Below are 21,073 nucleotides of genomic sequence, written 5' to 3' on the forward strand. Positions count from 1 at the left end.
AGTCAGATAAGCTTTAAAAACCCAGTGCTGGCCAGGCATGGTGGCACACGACATTAAACCCAGCACTCCCAAGGCAGAGGCAGGCAGATGGCTTTGACAGCCAGAGCTGTTACAAAGAGAAGCCTTGTCTTGAAAAAAACAAGCTAAGCTAAGCTAAACTAAACTACAACCAATCAATGCCAGGAGCTGGAGAGACGACTCAGCAGTTAGGAGCACTGACTGCTCTTCTAGAGGACACTAGTTCAAGGCTGAGCACCCACAACAGCTCACAACTCTAACCCCAGTTCCAGGGGTTCCAATGCCTTCTTCTGGCCTCTGCAGGCACTGTACACATATAATGTACAGACACATACATACAGGCAAAATACTCAATCATATTAAATAATAAAATAAAAAGTTAGGGAAAAAACCCTAAAACCCCAACCCCAGTATTCTATTTTTTTTTTACAGCTTAAAGAAACAAAAACCTGAAAAGTTCTCTCACATTCAGAAACTAAGGTGTGTTCGGCATTATTTAATCAGTTCTAGATAAAGTAAGGGAGTTAATGCTCCAACGGCTTCATTGTCTGGTTTCATAACGACATCTAGTGGATTAAAAGTGCAATAGAAACAGTAAGAATAAAAACAACCACTGGCTGTGTGGGCAAAAGTTCACAGGACCAAATTAATAAGTCACCCAACATCCATCCAAGAGTAAGTTGTCTCTTTTCAAGAAAAAAAAAAAAAAGAGGAGGGAGGAGATACACAAACTTTTAAACTTTCTTAATACTAAGGTTCTTTAAACCTGATTTCCTACCTTACCTCATTTCTTTTCTTTTCCTTCATAAAATACCAACTAGAGACTTACACTATCACTTCTTCTAGAAGATAACAAGCACATTACAGAGCCTATACTTTTTACTGTTCTTACCTCAAAATGTCAAATTTATCAATTCAATTCAGCATACCAATTCAAAATAAACAGTTCAATTCTGTCTCTTGCAGGAATTCTCCCTGTACTCTTCCCTTACATTTTAAAATTTTGGAATTCCCATGGCACCACCTTTGGAGTATAACAGACTACAGAGTATCTTTCAGGAAATATAAACCTATAGAGGGTCCTGTTTCACATATTAATAACACCTCCTACAATGCTTAACACATATAATGTGTTCACTTACACGCTGACTGATATGTTCAAGCCAGAAGAAATTCTATTACAGTGAAATTTACATTTACAATCATGATGGTAAAGACTGAACCTATCCTTCACTCTTCTATTGCTTATAATGTACCCAGTGTCTAGTTTAATAAATTCTTCATTTTTTTTTCTTTTTTATTAAGGCAGAGTCTACATGGCCCAGTATAGCCTCAAACTTTATATATTCCTGAAGGTTAAAATTATAAGTATATATCACCATGTCTGGCTCCTATTTATAAACTTAAAAAAGAAAGTTAAAATAATTATAAAAATGATTACAGATCACACAATGCCCCCCCAAAATGAAAAATTTGGGGCAAAAGAAATTTTAAAACAAGATTTGAAGATGATAGCATGCCTTTTTGAATACTCTCTCTACTTATATATAGATCACAATTCAATAATGACCAAGCACTGTGGGGAGTGAAGAAATTCTGAGTGAATGTGTATTGCTGAAAAAACACAGCCATGTCATGGACCCAGTCATAGGGTTTGACAGCTGTGAAGAGACACCACGACCACATCAACTCTTATAAAGGAAAATATTTCATTGGGGCTGGTGTTTAGTTCAAAGGTTTAGTCCATTATCATCATGGTAGGAAGCATGCAGGCAGACATGGTGTTGGAGAGGTAGCTGAGAGTTCTACATCTAGATTAGCAGGCATCAAGAAGTGACTCGATACTGGATATGGCTCGAGCATCTGAGACTTCAAAGCCTCCCCACAGTGACCACTTCCTCTAACAAGGCCACACCTCCTAATAGTGCCATTCCCTAGGGGACTAAGGGGGCCATTTTCTTTTAAACCACCACATTCCACCCCCTGGCCACTATAGGCTTGTAGCCATACCATAATACAGGAATGCATTAGCCCAACTTCAAAAGTCCTTATAGTCTTTAACCGTCTCACCACTGTTTAAAAGTCCAAAGTTCAAAGTCTCTTCTGACACTCACGCAATCTCTTAACTACAGTCCCCTATAAAATCAAACTGAAAAGCAGAGTACATATTTCCAACATATAATGACACAGGATATACATTCCCATTCCAAACGGGTAGGAAGAGAGCATAGTGAGGAACTATTAGATCAAAGCCAGACCAAAACCAGCTGGGCAAGCTCCAAACTCTGCGTCTCCATGGCTGACAGTTTTCAGATCTCCACTCCTGTCAGCTTTTTGTTTTTTTTTTTTTTTTTTTTTTTTTTTTTTTCGAGACAGGGTTTCTCTGTGTAGCCCTGGCTGTCCTGGAACTCACTCACTTTGTAGACCAGGCTGGCCTCGAACTCAGAAATCCGCCTGCCTCTGCCTCCCAAGTGCAGGGATTAAAGGTGTGCGCCACCACTGCCCGGTGTCCTGTGAGCTTTCTTAACTGCAACACACTTCTTGCTTTTGGGCTGTTTCCAGTCCCTGTTAGCAGCTCTGCTCAGCACAAATCACAGGATGCTAGCCATCTCCAACGTTTTGGGATCTCCAAGGCAACCAAAGCTTCACTTTCACAGCTTCACCTAGTAGCCTCTCTCGGCTTCCACACAGGGACACCCCTGACATATGCTAGCTCTGTGGCTCTCCTTAGTCTGTGAGGGCGATTCCATGACCCTTTTCTTCTATCCTTGACTCTAAAGGCAGAACCATGTGGCTGAAGCTGCCAGGTTCTGCTCGCTAGTGCTGGAACACGCCCCCCTCATTCAATTACTTCGTTAGCCTCCTGTGTTCCATAGTTAAGCCTGCCTGTCCTGGAACTCACTCTGAAAACCAGGTTGGCCTTGAACTAAGAGATCTGCCAACCTCTGCCTCTGCCTCTGCCTCTGCCTCTGCCTCTGCCTCTGCAGTGCTGAGTAAAGGTGTGCATCACCACAGCTGCTCTGACCTTTTCTTTAATTCCTTTTCACCAGTTGAAAGCTTAGCTTGGTAGGCTCTTGCCCAGAAGTCACCACTCCCTCTATTACACCGAACCATTTATCTCCATTCCACTTCCTGGTGCCCCTTTTCTCCTTGAGTTGTACGTTTTGTATTTTTCCTTGCTTACTTTGTTCCTTTTTAATTAGATCTTCATAAGAGTGAACACTAATAACCACATGACAGAGTATATGCTACGGTGTTTTGAAATTTTCTCTGGCAATGCAACCAATCCAAACACTTCGACTTAGCCTCAGGCAGATGTTTTTAATAAGGGCAGAAGGAGCCACATTCTTCACCAAAATATCACACGCTAGTCTCTCGGCCTTACACTGACATTCTTCTCCTCTGAACGATCTTCAGCCAGGTTCAAACCACCCTCAGCACCACAGTCTAACGGCCCTGACAGGACGGCCCATGAAGTCCCACTTAAAATATTCAGCTGCTTTTCTAATCCAAAGCCCACTCTCCTCTAACAAAAGTATGGTCAAGCAGGCCTAGCACCAATACCCCAGTCCCTGATACCAAATTCTGCCTTAGTTAGAGTTTCTACTGCTCTGAAGAGACATCGTGACCACATCAACTCTTATAAAGGAAAATATTTAATTGGGGCTGGCTTACAGTTCAGAAGTTTAGTCAGTTATCACCATGGCAGGAAGCATGGTGGTATGCAGACAAACATGGTGCTGGAGGGGTAACTGAGAATTCTACATCTGGATCAGCAGGCAGCAGAAAGTGACTGTCACAGTAGGCATGGCTTAAACATCTGAGACCCCAAAGCCTCGCCCCAAGTGACTACTTCCTCCAACAAGACCACACCCAATAGTGCCACCACCTATGGAGGCCATTTTCTTTCAAAGTGTCAGACTCCAATGACTTGCTAGTGGCAAAGCCTTCCTTGGATGAGTTCAGAGGGATTGTTGTAGTAAAAATCGGGGGTTTCTATCCCACCTTAGATCGTTTAGTTCCCAGATAAAAGACCTCAAACCTTTATATTTAAAACAGCACTATAGCTGAGCAGATATCAAACCCTCTAAGTTATTTTGTCTATTTTCCTGTCAATAATTCCAAGATATGACTTGCCATGTTCTGTATGGGCTGCTCTTGCTCTGACTGGCCAGTTCTCACGATCCGATAACCCAAGGTGTCTTCTCTCTTCACCTCTCTCCTCCTCTTATCTGCCTCAGAACCCAAGCCCCAGGAACCGAAGCCCCACCTACCTCTCTTCTACCCAGCTATAGGCTGTAGGTATCTTTATTTAACCAATAGTTTTAGATTAAGGAACAAGGTTGCACAGCATCGTTTGGTATAAATGAGGATTCCCTCCTCCCTGAAGCAACCAGATCTGATGGTCAGAATTTAGCATCACAATACACAGTAATCGACCAGACCTCAGCAAGGGAGGAATGGCAAATCCTTTCTCTGGTTTAGATGTTTATCATGCATGCAGAAAAAGTTTAACCTAGCTTTCTCCTGCTCCCCACTGATATTTATGACCCAAAAACTGTTCCCCTACAGAGACAGCTCCTAAGATTAGCTAAGCATGCCACCTTGATCCGGCTGTACACCATAAGCCCTGCTTCCTCAGCTCAGACAACAACACATCTCACTGTTCAACTTTAAATAATAAGCATGCTGAACTTCAGGGTGCTGTGGCTTCTCCATCAGAGAGCCTGGTCTACCTAATTGCAGCTTTTCTGTTCATATGTCCCTATATGTCTGTCTCGCTGCCCCAGTTAGGTCAAGCCCTGAAGCTATGCAAGGACTTGGAAAAGTACATTAACTTGGAGTAAATAGCTTTTGTTTTCATGTGGTCATCGTTTTCCACATTTATTTTTCTTTTCTTCACACTATCCCTAAATATCTGTTTTCAAGTAGAATGAAGAACAATTCTTAAAGCAAAGGTAAACAGCACGTCAAGAAGAGCTCAGGTCACCAAGAAGGAACTGACTGGATGAGAAGAATGATGCTTCTCACAGTGCTTTAATTTTTTAAGTATTAGTTACATTAAAAAGGTCACTAAAGTTTTTTTCCAAGTATTCTGGATATGTAAGAATTTACTATATTATTACCTGACATATAGTACATATAAATTTATTGTTATAATTAGTTTAAAATACAAAAGTAAGAGAAGCAAAAAAATAATAATAATAAATAAAACACTAACTGTATTGAATCCCTTGGCACCAACATAATTTCAGTTCAATTGGTAAATTTGATGTTCTTTGATTCACGACTAATAAATTTTAATTCTAGACTTTTGATACCTTTCTCTAGACAGTTCTACAATGTCTTATCAAAAACAAATGAATATAGAAAGCATACTCATAAATAAGGAACACATAATGTTTCATGTTTATAACCCCAGTACTTGGGGGATAGAAGGAAGACAAATACGAGTCTTGAATCAGCCTAGGGTACACAGCAAGACATTATCAACCAACCAGCATTCAATCCATAAATAAACAGGTTTTGAAAACTGAAAATAAACACTATCCCACTTTTAATAGATAAAAAGTGGCAGCAGCTGGTAAGAGCTGGCTGTATAACTGTGAAGATCAGAGTTCATATCCCCAGAACTTACATAAAAATCCAAATCCCACATATGGGAGTCAGAGATAGGAACGGAGCACCGAGCTCACCCTGCCTCAATATATAAGGTGCAGAGTGACTGAGAAAGACAACTGATGTTAACTTCAAGCCTATACACGCACATGTGCACACACACACACACACACACACAAGCCTACACACATACATCACACATACACAAAGAAAAGGGGGAAAGTCAATAGGTCGACTCCTAATATCTATTCTATACCCTGAACAGATCGTATCTATACGTCAGGGGACTGAAGGGAAACACGGAGACAGAAAATACACCGTATCTGTACTTACAGCTTGGGCTTGCTTTTGAAACAACTGATTCTGATTCTCTCCATCTTCTGCTGCATCACCAAGCACCTGGGAAGAGGGAAACCTAAAACTTCCAACAGCAGCATTCACACTGCTAGGGAACACACTTGTCCTTTTAGAGGTTAAATGTGCCGAGTCTGAGTACCGCATGGCTATAGCGCCTTCCTTTTCTGCCTACACCAAGGGAAAAGAGAGATAATGAGACTCTACTCCATTGGAACACAGAAAATACCTTCTAGCAGCCATAAGACTTTCAACTGGGACAAGGGAGGAGGGGGAGGAGGTCTAGCTGATGGAGGAACTAACACGTGATAATAATTTACCTAGTTCCTAGTCAATCCTATAAGCTTAAGTATCATATTATATTGTGATAGCTAACTGTGGCTGTCACCTTGACTACTTCTGGAATCAACTAAGAGCTAAGCACCCCTGTGAAGGATTGCTTTGATGGGATGATTTGAGGTATGAGGACCCACCCTAAATCTATGCCAACTTCGGGTGGCAGCCCACATAAAAAAACACGGAACTTTTGGTTTTTTGCCTGCTTGCTCTCACCCTCACTGGCAAGCTCATCCACCCTGCTGCTGACCTGCTGGTATGAAGAGTTACTTCTTTGGGATTCTAGCACAGACTAAAGAGTAGCAGCTCTCGAAGGATCCTCTGGGACTCTAGCACCAGATTGGGACTCCAAAAACATCCAGTCCCATGGATTGAATGACTACAGGATTCCTGGCCTCGCCATCAGAGACAGACATCGGAGCACAGCCCTATATGTCATTCTAATAAATTCCCTATCTGTTCTGTTCGTTTATAGAACCCTAATACACATATCATACATATATATATATATATCATATATAGAGATAAATTGTACATATGTATATATATTGATGATTTTTTTTTTTTGGACACAGGGTCCTCATTCTATAGTCCAGGTTTGGAACTCATGGCCATCCTCCTGCCTCAGCCTCCCAAGTATTGAGATCATAGGTATGAGCCACCATACTCAGCATTTGCCTACTTTATAAATAAGGAAACTACTGTGCAACTAGAAAAGTTAATTAGCCCAAGGTCACAAAGCTAAGTAACAAAGATAGAATTCAAACTTAAATCTGTACCTAAAATCCTAGCTTTTTTTTTTTTTTAACACACATTTAGTAAAAGGGCTAAAAAGCAAGTTGGAACAGAACAGGAATAAAAACAGTTTCTCTACATGAAAATTGGCTGTGCTCAGTAGAAACTTGGATTTTAACAACCAGAATCAGAAAGAGGAGTGATGGTGCTATGGCCTCACCGTGTGTTCATTCACACCACACCTCACTTCAGAACTTACTGCTTTGTGAGACTTGTGAAGTTGCTGCTTTTTCCTCAGCTTAACGTGCTGACTGACCCGGTGTCTGACTTGTCTCTGAAAATGTCTCAGAGACTCTTGCTTTCTTCGTTGCTGTTCCTTTATTTCCTCTTCAATTATGCACGCTGAAGTCTTTAAAGAAAGGAACAGAAAGTGGACTTAAACGTCGTGGATTTGGCCTATGAGGGATGCCGTGACTGCAGAGAAGTTAGGATATTAATTGTGAAGAAGACAAACTCAGTTCTACGTTCTCTCCAGGAGAGTAAGGAAATAATAGTTCAAAACCACTGATCTAAGTGCAGTTAGGGAGTCCCAAGAGTTCAAAGCAAACCAGAAGCTTTAAAGAAAATGGAATTTGTGAATATTTGTATCATCAAACATTAATGTTTTATTAAACTGAAACTAAAGATGTCTTCATTAATTCTTAAGGAACTGATTTTGACCCATTTGTGTTATGCTTCCTAATATAAGTAAACAGACTCACCATTCACCAGACATGTTCCCTATGTCCAGTGTCTTCATACTTAGAATTAGCCACCCTTTGTGGGTGGAAGGGGGCATGTCACTATTATAGCCTTAACTAGTCTACAGCCCACTACATAGTTGCAGTTGACCTCAAACTCCTATCTCTGTCTCTCAAGTGCCTTTGACTCATTTGTACCTTAGCTTTCCTTTCATCCACCTAGCAAAGGCCTCCTTAGTCTTCAGGACTATCCCTCGTCCCAGCACTCTCCCCTGAGCCCTTATGTCACAGCACATTTCATTTTAATAGGATTAAAATGTAGCACTTACTAACTCTCCTCCTAGATTATGAATTCTGAGGACATGCTTAACACTCCTTTCTTTGGATAATTTATGTATGATGGAAATCATGCTTAAATTATATAGACATTATTCAAAAATGATATAACTTAACCTAAATAAATCAAGTCTCTTGGTATTGATGCTATTGTATAGTCTTTTCCCACACTGGATTGTATCTGTCTTTGTATAAACAACAGAATGAGGCAGAAGCATTGGGTCTATGACTTCCCCAACAAGGCCATTAAGCAACTTCTACTGGAGCTCTGGAATGCCCACCATGGGGAAAGCCAGTATCACAAAAGAATTCTGACTACTCTGAGACTCCCATGTTGGAGGGAAGCACAGCTAGCCAAATTAGCCATATGGTATGAAAAGAGATCCCGCCAGCCCCCAGGTATTCTAACCATCCTAGCCCAAAGGCCACACACATGAAAAAGCCTTATTGGACATTACAGCCTACAAAGAACTAAGAACTTTAACATCCAGACCCATGAAGATGTCTCAAATATCCAGTTACTTAAGCCACTCAGCTGAGGCCCAGGACACTGAAGCAGTTAAGACATGACACCACAGTATGACCTGCTTTATGCAACTATGTTCTGATATCATTCATTATATAACAAAAGATAAGGGGAGGGGAGGTTAACATGCAAGAGAAATCATATACAAGACCATGGTGACTTTTCATAATAATTTAACTTACCAAATTAATTTAATTTACCAGTAATTACCAAAGAGAAATGAATTTCTGAAGCTATGAGTCTTTTACAAACCTTGAAATGTTAAGTTCTTCTTGAGAATAGGAATGCCCTTATATTACACAAGCTTTAGAAGTCACTACTGTATCTCCGAATTGACAGTGTCAGGGCTGTTAGCAAGAATGGATTCCCAATGTTTTAGTAATAAAGAGATCTACCAGATGCTTGACTGAAACTGATTGTAGAATTATTTAAAAGGAGAAAATCTGTATGTGTTTCAAAACTTTAATATTCTGACTATGTGAGTACTTAAACTATTTTTAACAAACAGGGTGTCAGGATAAAAGACTTTGAGCAGTATGATACTACTGAGGCTGTAAAGGTGTCTTAGTCATTAAAAAGATGCACTGGGGCAGTGAGATAGCTCAGCAGGTAAAGGCTCGGAGGAGCTGAGTGCCATCACCAAGCTCGGCATCATGGCGGGAGGAGAGAACCAATGTCGGCAAGCCTTCAGACCTTCGCACTACACACACAGACAGATGGAATTAACAGTTTGCCGAAGTACGCTGTCTTCAGTGATAACAGAGCTTTGTACCAATTCTTACTCACTGACTCCTTCTTCACGCACCTTTTCTTTTTTTTTTTTTTTTTTTTTGGTTTTTCGAGACAGGGTTTCTCTGAGTAGCCCTGGCTGTCCTGGAACTCACTCTGTAGACCAGGCTAGCCTCGAACTCTCGAACTCAGAAATCCGCCTGCCTCTGCCTCCCAAGTGCTGGGATTAAAGGCGTGCGCCACCACCGCCCGGCTCACGCACCTTTTCAAGGTGTTCCTCTCCTCCATTCCCCATTACTAAAGAAACTCCGATGTTACGCCTCACGTCTGAATTGTTTTAATTTATTCTAATCTGTTCCTCTCAATCCAATCTCTCCCTAACTCTTAACACTTTGAAGCAGTTAATCTAATCAGAACAGCTTGATTATGGAACTTACCTATAAACAGTAAACAGTGAATAGTTTCCCCACGACTTTCTATCACTATAGAATGTCCCACTCCCCTTATCTTCAAATCCTGTCAGCCTCCATCCTTGCACTAAACCTTCCCCTTCAACCAACCTAACCCACCTTCTAATAGCCACTTCCGTATTTCCAACTGTCTTCAGTCCCCTTAATAGGAAAGTCATCTATCTACCTATCCAGATTCTTTTAAATTTTCCCAACCAACCCAGTCTTATCTTTCTTCTTTGATTAAGACAGATAGTCTTAGCACTTCATCACATGCAGTCCGACTTTTAAGTTCCTTCCTGAAAAGTAGCAAAGTAGGCATCAACCAGTGAATGTGTAACTATATATACTATGAACATAAATAAAATTAACTTGCTATATTGCATTGTGTTATTAATATTGTGTTATTAACATTTATAACTGGAGGGCATTGATGTTTTGGGGTTTTTTATTTTGTTTGAGACAGGGTCTTACTATGTCTGACTTGGAATGACCTATGCAGACCAGGCTAGCCTCAAATTCAGAAATCCAATGTGGCTGCCTCCTCAGCGCTATAATGAAAGGAATGCACCACCACATCTAGCCATTTATAATCTTTTAATATTAATTTTTATCTTTTATGTGTGTTGGGGTGCTCTGCTTGGGTGTTTGTTTATATACTACATGTCTGTAGAAGCTTTAGATTCTCCAGAATTGGGAGTTAAAAAACAGTTGTTAGCTGCCATGTGGGTGCTGAGAACTATGGAAGAGCAGCCAATTCTCCTAACTGCTGAGCCATCCATCTCTCTAACCCAACATTTTTAAAATTTAGTGTGTGCACATGCGTGTGTACATGTATACATGTGTGTACAAATGTGTGCATTCGATGGTATGGCCTCATGTGTGGAGATTAGAGGACTTTTCAGGAGTTGCCTCTCTCCCTCCACCTGGTTTTAAGGCACAGTTATAGTGACGTTTTGGAGTTTTGGTTTCTTTAAAAGACACACAAATATTATGAGAATGTGTTTTCATTTTGACCCTGGGTGTAGAGAGATAGGGCTACTTCAGACTGCCCATAGCCGGTGACTGTGATTTGCCTCGTGCTCTAACAGGGACATGATTTTGTCAGCTGCAGATAAGTTTCTACAGTTGTGTGACATTTGGAATTCTGGGGACTTTTCAGAGGGTATACAAATGCCAGGGCCCTGAGAGGTGTGCTTGGGTTGTTGGTTAGTTAGTTGTTGTTTAGGGTTTGTCAGGTAGTTGTGCTCAAAGAAGAGGCAAGAAGAAATTACATATCCTATGACAAAGATCAAACTTGCCCCAGGGAACTCGGTGTCTCTAATCAGCAGGAAGTAGCTAGCAATAATGTTGTCCCCTTTCTAACCCCTGACTTTACTCAGGGATCTCTTTCTTTCTCTCCCCCCCACCCCCCTCCCCCGTTATCTAGTGTCAGGGGACGACTGAAAGGTTAGAAGAGAAGGGTGGAGAAGGGTGAAAAAAAGAAAGACCTGCAAAGTAGCAGAGACCAGCTACACAGGGTCTCTCTTACCTCTGCTGTGTCACTCCCGGCCACAAGCTCCTGGAAGGTTCTCCCGTCTGTCTGCCTCCCACCTCAATACAGGGCTTGCACCTGGACTCCAGGACCTCAGTTCATCGGGCTTGAACCCAAGTATGTCTACCTGTAAGCCACCTCTCAGATCTGCATGTACTAGTTAAATGTCGTGTTTCTCCTCTAAGATCACCCATGCTTAGCACCTGGCAAATTCTAAGAACATTGCATATCTCCTATGCTCCACAGATACTTACTATGCATTATTATGTCTATTAGGCCGTATTATTTAATTTAAAAACAAGGGGTGTGGAACGTGACTTTGCTCGATATGCACAATAAAATCTGAACGACCAGCTAAGGAATGGTTTCTTGAGATACTAAACAAAGCCAAACAAAAACCGTGCAAAACTGCTCTCATTTGTTAGCAAGAGAATCAGATATTTACATGTGTAAACTTTTGCAAGAGTGTCTCTTCATCTGAACCACTTCCACCCTCTCTGCATTTACTGCATTTCCATTCCTTAACAGACAACCAAGACCATATTTCCTCATTCATTCAACAACTACATCCTGAAGGACCTACTTTACCCCAAAACAAGAAGAAACAAGAACTCCCTTGTCCTCGTGGAATTTACAACTTCCACAGAGTTTCTGTCAGGATTAACCTCTTTTATTTTCTTATTTCATTTTGCCGGGATCCTCATTTAAAAACTTATACACGAGGGGGAACTAAGGAACATTTGAAGAGTGACCAACTACCATCCTTCTTATGTTACAGGGTGTCGGGAAGAGGTACGTGGTACCTATGCATTTCATAGCAAACAATCAAGTTTGTGAAGTAGACTCATCTACTTGCCTATATATTGTAAGAACTAAGTAACATTTGATGATGTCAACCAAAGATGAAGCAAGTTTTGGAAAATACATCATTACTGTATAATTCTGACACAAGAATATAATCTGTAACAGAATGGAAACAGCATCCTCTTTAAACACCAAAAATTAGAGAAGGCTAATAAAAAAAAAAAAAAAAAAAAAAAAAAGGCAGGCAGCGATCGCAGCATCTGGGTCAACTGACACTCACATGTGGTGGGATTCCCGACCAATTTGGTGAGGCAGGTTCCACCCAAGCCCCAACTGGTACTATAGCCTGGTTCCTCTCAGCCAGCACTGCCAAAACGTCCTTGCTCTTCGTGGGGTTTAAAGCCAGGGGCAATTTTGTGGGATTCCGATGTTTCTTGAGGGGCGCCATATCTCCTGGCATTGATTTCTGGTTAGGAGAAAAGAGAAAGAGGGACAAGAAATAAAGATGGGGGAGAAAAGGTTTAAAAATTACTCTCTGGAAGGAACGGAGACAAGAGGATGAAGAAACGAGGATTCACTTGGGAGATGAAAAACTGCCCAGAGGTGAGCATAGGCGAGCGCTGGGGACAAGACTGTGGAAATGCGCCGACCCACCCACCGCAGCGGGGGCGGAGGGGCGTCTGAGGCCCGGGCAGATGGACGGGGGAACCTGTGAAGCCTGGAGCCCGCCGCGATCCCGACCTCCTCACACTCAAACTCCGCGGGCTGCTACGCAAAGGACAAACAGCAAACTGTCACACCGCGGCGGACGCCTGCCCTGCCCCTTCCGTATTCGTCACGCGTCCTGGGCTGGGAAGGCGGGGATCCGAGCGCCGGGGTTACGTCACTTCCGCTTCCTGTCCTTTGGATGGGAGGGCTAATGCCGGTTAGTGAAAGCCACAGCGAGCTTAGTTAGACTCGGCTGCTCTGTGGACTCTGGTGCTGTAGTTGTGTCAAATCTCATAGACAGATGTCTAGCAGGGTGAGCAGGCGAGCAAGCGTTCACCGTTGAGGAAATCTCAGGGAAAAGGCACTAAAGTGTCCACACTGGACTTGAACTCACTATGTAGCCCAGGCCTGGAACTTGCAATCCTCCTGCCTTAGCCTTCCCAATGGCTGGTGTTACAGTCACAAACCATCATACCCAGGTATAGGACTGTTCCAGGTTGGAGCTGGAGAGATGGTTAAGACTTTCCCGCTCTTCCAGAGGACCAAAGTTCATACCCCAGCACCCACATGTTCACAATCTGCTGTAACTCCAGCTCCATGGATGCAGCATCCTCTTCTGGCCTCCCTGGGCATCTATACAACCCCACACACACACACCCGCCACACACACACACACACACACACACACACACACACACACACAATGTTCTGAGTAGAGAATGAGCATTATGTGGGAGCACTGACTGACTGAGAAGGAGGCTGACTAGAACAGGGTGAAAGGGAAGATCCGAGGCGAGCGTGTCAAGTCACACAGAGTGTGTTGAGCACTATAATATGTTGAGATGGAGCACTGTCAGAGAACTGTGAGCTAATGAGTACCAATTCAAAAAAAAATCACCCCATACGCTGTATTGAGAATTAGGAATAAGAATACACGGGGAAAGGCTGGTTAAGAGGCAATCACCTCATAGGTCTTTCCCCCAAGAATCTCATGATTTGAGAAGGGAAAGGCTGAAGTCTGGTGCCAGCCATATAGGAAACTTGTTTCCCAGAAATTAGAAAGAGACGTCCCAGAGTGCCAACAACTTATCAGACCACCTTGCAGGAGACAGGAGCTGAAACAATTATGGATCAATAACCATACCTTGACCAGGATTGTTTAATTATGCCTCCTGTTTAAACTTAATCCTCATGTTTGGACTCCTGGAAGATGGACCTATTTGTCCCTCTTCCCTTTGTGACCATAGTGAATAAAGCATTTTCTGCTTTTCATGTTTAATGTGGCTCTTTCAATTGGCTAATTAAGCACGTGTGACGAAGGCCAACTTGTTAGAGCAGCCAGGGAATAATCTCTGATCCCTAACTCTGGAAACAAGAAAATGGGTCTTACAGAGTATCCGGCACCCTCTTCTCACTTCTGTGAGCACCAGACACAAACGTAGTGAACAAATATGCATACAGGCTAAATGACCATGTGCAGTCAATGAAATAAAAGACGAGTGCAATGGACAAATTGTCCAGGGGAAGTCTGAAAGTACTGAAAAAAATAAATATGACAAGCACAGGTTAGTCATAGTCAGAAACAACAATCTTTAAGGCATTTCAGAAAACATATCTGGAGGTTGGTTGATGAACGTAAGTTGGAAAGCAGAAAATGATACACTCAGATGACACAAGACTTAAAATTAAGGATGTTTTTTAAGAAAAAACAAGGGGATGGTTAGGGATAACAAGAAAAAAAAACCATCCTGCTTCCATCCAGGTGGGTGATGGACAGAACAAAGTCACTTCTTGGGGACAAAGTGGAGATTAGGTTACACACACACACACACACACACACACACAAAAACACCATTTGGGAAAGGTGTTATTAAGTAGCTCCTTGTCCTCCTCAAACCTTTACCTCAGATTCTTTATTTTTCCATTAAAACCTAGGCCAGAGGTTTTCTAAGAACTCATAAGTCCAAAGAATTCACATCAGAGATCCAGCTCGTTTTCTAACCTCTTCTACAAAGCTTAGATATTCCAGATGGCTGGGATTGGTTTTTTAGCAAGGGAACTGTTGATTTAGAAAAGTGCATCTTCAGAAGTTTAAAATACCAAGTTCTGCTGACAACAGAGTGTGGAGTCCCAGCTCCAGAGCACCCCTCAGCAGAGTTAAATAATCCTGTTTCTGCAACTGGGAATCCCTGATCTTGTCTGCACAAAGCCCCAAGTATTTGTGTTCTTGGCAGCTGTCCACTCAACACAGAACCAATTGTTTGTTGAACACCAGGGAGAAGTTTGCTATTTGGTCACTACTCTCCTGTTTGTGACTAGCTGAACCATAGTTGTAGCAATATAGAAAACTCGGTCATATTTTATTCGTCAGAGCCTGTGGCAAGGAGAAGCTCTGTAACAGTAATAAACCCTCCTATCCCAACTCTTAGAGGAACAAAGTGTTAAGAACCCAGAGCCGGGCAGCTGAGTGATACCCAAGTTGACCTCTTTCCCAAGTTTGGGCAGGGTTACCTACAGCTAACCAGGGGTTTGGCTGATGTCCTAAAAGCAGACCATAATGCTATCCATTCTTCTTCTTCTCCTCCTTCTCCTTCTCCTTCTCCTTCTCCTTCTCCTTCTCCTTCTCCTTCTCCTTCTCCTTCTCCTTCTCCTTCTCCTTCTCCTTCTTCTTCTTCTCCTCCTTCTCCTCCTCCTCCTCCTTCCTCCTTCTCCTTCCTCCTCCTCTTCCTCCTCTTCCTCCTCCTCCTCCTCCTCCTCCTCCTCCTCCTCCTCCTCCTTCTCCTCTTCTTCTCCCTCCCTCACCATCTCCAAAGGTAACCTTTCTAACTAGAAGAACTAGAATGGTTCTTCAGCTTGCTGGGCAAGCCAGGTTTTTGCAGTAGCATTTCAGTGTAAATGGCATCACAAATGACACCCGGTTTTTCGAAAAATCATCTGCTTCAGTACTTTTATTTTTTTCAGAAGATTCTCTAATTGTATCATGGGCACAGAAATCTTTCTTTCTTTTATGGTGTATTATATATAAAAAAATGAACATAGGGGGTCTCAGTGTCTTTCCATATTTCCAAATATATATCTAGCACAGACAAGAAATGCATGATGGCCCAGCTCCCTGTCCAGGAAAGACTTGTCACATTTTGGGAGTACTGTAATTCCTTCAACTGTTTGCTTCTCAACCTCTCCCCTCTGATGATGTAAGATGGGGACTCTCTAATAAGATTAGGTCTCAAGGCTATCCTCATGGCAAATGTTCTAAATAGACTGACCAAAGAGTAATTTACTAATCATACAATTAGTATTCTTTTTTATTATTTATAACAGAGAAAAACTCTTACTTGACTGACTGGTATGTAGAGCCAGCATTGCAGGAAGTTATAAGTCATTGTGTATGAGTGCTGGGAACTGAATTCAGGTCCTCTGGAAGAGCAGTATGCGCTCTTAACCTCTGAGCCTTCTCTTCAGCCTCAGCTATCTAAATTTAAGCTAATTTAAATATGAATTAATCAAAATGAAAGCCCATTGTAATGGTGCATTCCTGTGACCCCAGCACTCAGAAGGCTGAAGCGTGAAAAGCACCTTAAATTTGAAACCAGCCTAAGTGACATAGCGAGTTCAAGGCCAGCCTGAGCTATGTGGCAAGACTGTCTCAAAACCATAAATTAAGTAAAATGTATCATTTGATTTCTCAGCCCTATTAACCACATAGCACTAACCTCTACCATACTTGGCAATGTTGGTACAGAACCTTCCCACTATTTTGGGAAGTTATAATGAATTATGTTCATATTGTACAGCATCTAGTAACCATGGTCCTATAAAAAAAAGTCTTAAGTTTGAAAAATGAAGCTGACACCAACAGCAAATAATTGTCATGATCACTCTTGAGCCTCTTACTTCCTATTTCTACCCTAACTTTATTACATAACACAAGAAAACACACACACACGCACACACACACCTGCTAAACAGGTCAATGTAAACTTCTATCATTGATAGCCAAAGAATGGTGGTGGTGATGGTGATTGTGGTAGTGGTGCTGGTGGTGGTGGTTATTGTTGTTTGAGACAAAGTCTCAATATGTAGCTCTGGGTGTCCTCAAACTCACTATGTAGACCATGCTGGCCTCAAACTCAGAGCTCTTCCTGCCTCTACCTCCCAGTGCTGGAATTAAAGGTGTGTACCATTAACCCAGCCAAATAAAGGGATAGTGACAAGTCTTCATCCTCCACTTTCAGAAAGCCTAGCCTGACTATGGCCAGGATCTGTAAAGTAAGCAAACCCAAATCCTTTTAAGTGTTGCCATGAGGGGTGAAAATTTGGGGGTGTCTTTGAAGCCACCTCCCCTACCAATTGAGTGGTGGCTTTACTGAGACACCTTATTTTCTCTACTTTGATCTTATATACCAAATGCCTTTGTGTATCAGGCCCACCCCTCATGGTTGTATGGTTGGTTGTTATTTGTAGGGGGTGGGGGGAAGCTTTTCTATCACCCATCTTTTCTCTTCTCCCACATCCTCTCTCAGAGCCCTCCTTTTTTCATCTTTCCCCTTTAAGATTAAAAAAATGTGTGTGTGTGTATATGTGTGCCTGTGTATGTGTGTATGTGCCTCTGTATGTGTGTGTGTGTGTGTGTGTGTGTGTGTGCATGTAAATCAGAAGTGTTGGATCACCTGGAGCTGGAGTTACAGGAAGTTATAAGCTGCCCAAAGTGAGCATTGGGAAGCCAATTCAGGTCCTCTGGAATCACAGGAAGTGGTCCTAGCTGCTGAACCATCTCTGAAGTCCCTAACACCCGCTTTCTTTCTACTCACTGTTTTCTTTGGGGTCTGGCTGAGGGCAGATAGTAGTTTTCGTGTCTAGAATGCATGAAGCCCTGGGTTTGATCCTCGGCATTACATAAAACTGAGAAACAGCCACAGTCCTAGCTCTCAGAAAGTGGAGGCAGGAGGACCAAGAAGTTCAAGATTTTTCACATCTACATAGTAAGTCTGAGACCAAACTTACTGAAGGAGATTCTATTATTCACACACACACACACACACACACACACACACACACACACACAGACTCCTTAAAAGTAATTTGTAAATAGCAATTCAAATGTACTACTAATAATCTACCACTCACTGGGAGTTTAGATACAGCTTCTCCAGCTATATTTAAGGTCCTAAATAGGGAGAGTGCCAACTATCACTTATTTTGATTTTTGGTGCTGGGACTGGTCCCAGGCCCTTGTGCAGGCCAAGCACATGCTCTACCACTGAGCTCCTGCCCAGGCCAGCCATTGCTTTTGAATATGCCGCTCCCTCCCCGTGGTCCACCATTCTTAATGTTTAGGACATAGAGTTCTTTTCACACAGTAGGCAATTATTGGATGCTGGCCAGCTGATTTTCATTTCCGTGCCTCCCTCTTTGAGAGGCGGGTGAGAAGGGAGGGGGAGAGTGAGAAGGCATCCTTCCCTGGGATGGTGTCGGTGGGTGGACACCATCTGAGGACCTAAGAGAAAGGAGACAATGGTGCTTCTGAAGGGCGGGCATCATCGGTGGCTTCCTGTGATTTCCCAGCCTGTTTACAGCCGACACCGAAGCCTTACAAGCTTGGAGCTCCAGAGATGCTCCCTAAAATGTCCTTAAGATTCGAGGGCAGCATCTTAAGTAGGTCAGAGAAAGCTGGTTGGTTCTCTCCAACTCTTTAAGGCCAATTAATTTCTTCCCTTTGTTCCTCTGGAGAGCGGCTTCAATAGGGCACGTTTAGCAACCATAGCCACAAGCCTGAGTTCCTCTGGGTTTCTGAGGGGGTGGGAATTCTATTCAGAAATCAAATATTTACTCTCAGCACAAAAGGCTTTGATGTGTTTTCGGCTTCCAGGACAGAAATAAGTGCACCTTCTTTCAATCTCTGGGACTTTACCCAGGACCCCTGGGTACCCTTGGGGGTGGGAGGGGTCATATATTTCTCCTAACAAACCCTGCAGATTTTGGAGATACATATCTCCCCAGAAACCGTTTCCTCTGAGTGTCTTATCATATATAGACAAATATTCAGTCAGCAAAGCCCTTGTTCAGGGTGAAGGACCTAGGAAGAGGAGGGGGTGCATTCTGACTCCTTCTCCACTTTCCATTTGATATTTCTCAGAAGCCACTCAAAGTAAGGCCACCTAGGGAAACTTTAGAAAGAAAGGGAGGGTGAGGGGGAATGTCCTTGGAGAGGGCCATTCCTCACTGTCCAAGCTTCAAAAAGCTTGTTTTGCACCAAGGGAGCTAGTTAATCTGCCTCTTGTGTTCAGAAGTTGCTAGTGAGGCCCAGCCCTGCCTCTTCACAACAAAACTGCACACAAATTCCTTGTTTCCCAGGCAACACTTCTCAGCTCTACAAACTAGCTGGCTGCTGTTTGCCCTGCAGCCTCTCTCCACCACACGGACCCGAACGGAGAAAAGCAGCAACTACAGCATTGTCTGTGCACAGGCTTACTGATCAAAACTAAAAATACCTTTGGCAGTAGTGGGGAGGGGCAGAAGGAATGAGCAGAAATGGGCTGCCTCACATCCTGAGCTTAGTTAAGGACGGTGGTAAAAAGCTGGACCAGAGCTGAGATTTGAGTCCACGGGAGGAGGACTTCCTGCAAAGATTGGACCGTGAATACAGAGAAAGGCCTACATTTTCTTGATTATCAATCTGGAGTCCTTGGTTTAATCTGTAGTAGCTACATGATCTTCTTAGCAAGTTGCTAACCCTTTGGAAGTTTAGGTTTTCTTTGTAAAATAAGGTTATCTATAATCTTTAAAGTAGGTGCTGGGAAAATTGGATGAATAGTGGTAAAGGGTTTGACAGAGTCAATTGAACAGAAACACACACATACACACACACACCAACAATGTGGGGGCAGGGAGTTATGAAAGGAAAGAAGCTTGGGTAGGATGCTTCCATAGAAGGTCTTGTTCAGATGTCTGGGAAATTTTCCTACTCTTACCCGAAGCCCCAGCTCTGAGCACGTCTGGTAGTAGTGATGTAGTTAGTGATGGGTAAGTATCCCACCTTCCTTGCCGCTGCAATGGAGTTGGATCACTCTGAGACACATTCGTCACTGCTTTCCAGATTTCTCAGGAAGATTAAATGCTAGCTGTCCACCACGGAAATCTGCTTGATAGGCCGGCTACTTTCATTGACTTCCTTCACTTCTGTATCTCGTTCTCCAACATGAGACAACCAACCTGTCATTGACTCTGTGTTCCTAGCTGGAGTTCACATTCGTCTTCCAAGCTCGTAGTGGGTGGAGGACTGAGGTCCCTGCTCCTTTGCTGGCTGTTGATGGCTCTTAGCTCCTAAAAGTAGCACAGTGCTTTGTCATGTGACCCCCACAATCAAGCAGTGTACTTCTTCTTCAAACTCAGAAAGACTCTCTCTATATAGCTATAGCTAGAGATAGAGATATATAGAGAGATATAGAAAGAGATATATAGAGAGATAGAGATAGGTATATATAGTTTGCATTAGTGTGACTTAATCAAGTATATGGCTAACTTATTACTGTAGTGAGGCTGTTCTGTTGTTAAGAGAGAAAGAAAGGGGGCTGGGAATCAAACCCGAGGCCCTGTGTATGCTACACACATAGAATGTAAATGCAGGCTGGCTGGATCTGGGAGGAGTTAAGGAAAGTAGTTGGGGTAAATATGATCAAGACACATTGTGTGAAGTTCTCAAAGAACTGGCAAAAAAGAAAAAAAAACACCTCATTTTAAAAAGAATGTGAGTAGGATGCGTTTTAAGAATGTGAGTGGGACCAGTTTTTCTGAAGGCGGGTGGGGGATGGGTGAGGCATTAACTGCACTGGAAGCTTGGGGGCCATGTTGGGATCTGTGGTCCATGCTGCTACTGGAGGCCGTGATGAGGTCCGTGCCACTGGAAACCACGTGGATGTCTGTGATCCATGCTGCCACTAGCTGTTATGAGCAAGAAAGCTTCTTTTGCTATGGTATCGATGACTGTAGACTCAAAATTGAGAATGAGAGACATCGCTGGGCAGTGGTGGCGCACACCTTTAATCCCAGCACTTGGGAGGCAGAGGCAGGCGGGTTTCTGAGTTCGAGGCCAGCCTTGTCTACAGAGTGAGTTCCAGGACAGCCAGGGCTACACAGAGAAACCCTGTCTCAAACAAACAAACAAACAAAACAAAACAAAACAAAA

At 42.8% G+C, this 21,073-nt stretch overlaps 1 protein-coding gene across 1 annotated transcript in view; it reads right to left on the reverse strand.

Moving 5' to 3' along the window:
• The window catches only part of Ccdc15 (coiled-coil domain containing 15), a 66,334-nt gene extending 53,459 nt beyond the window's left edge, over window positions 1-12,875 (reverse strand). Inside the window, exons 1-3 of the mRNA XM_028755837.1 lie at window positions 12,461-12,875; window positions 7,322-7,471; window positions 5,971-6,162 (exon numbers count right to left, since the gene is read on the reverse strand). Coding sequence (XP_028611670.1) covers window positions 5,971-6,162; window positions 7,322-7,471; window positions 12,461-12,640 — 522 coding nt within the window. The 5' untranslated portion in view covers window positions 12,641-12,875. The remainder of the gene's footprint in view (window positions 1-5,970; window positions 6,163-7,321; window positions 7,472-12,460) is intronic.
• Between the last annotated feature and the right edge of the window lie 8,198 nt (window positions 12,876-21,073).

The sequence above is a fragment of the Grammomys surdaster genome, unplaced genomic scaffold (genome assembly GCF_004785775.1).
Source record: "Grammomys surdaster isolate TR1022 unplaced genomic scaffold, NIH_TR_1.0 126086, whole genome shotgun sequence".
NCBI lineage: Eukaryota > Metazoa > Chordata > Mammalia > Rodentia > Muridae > Grammomys > Grammomys surdaster.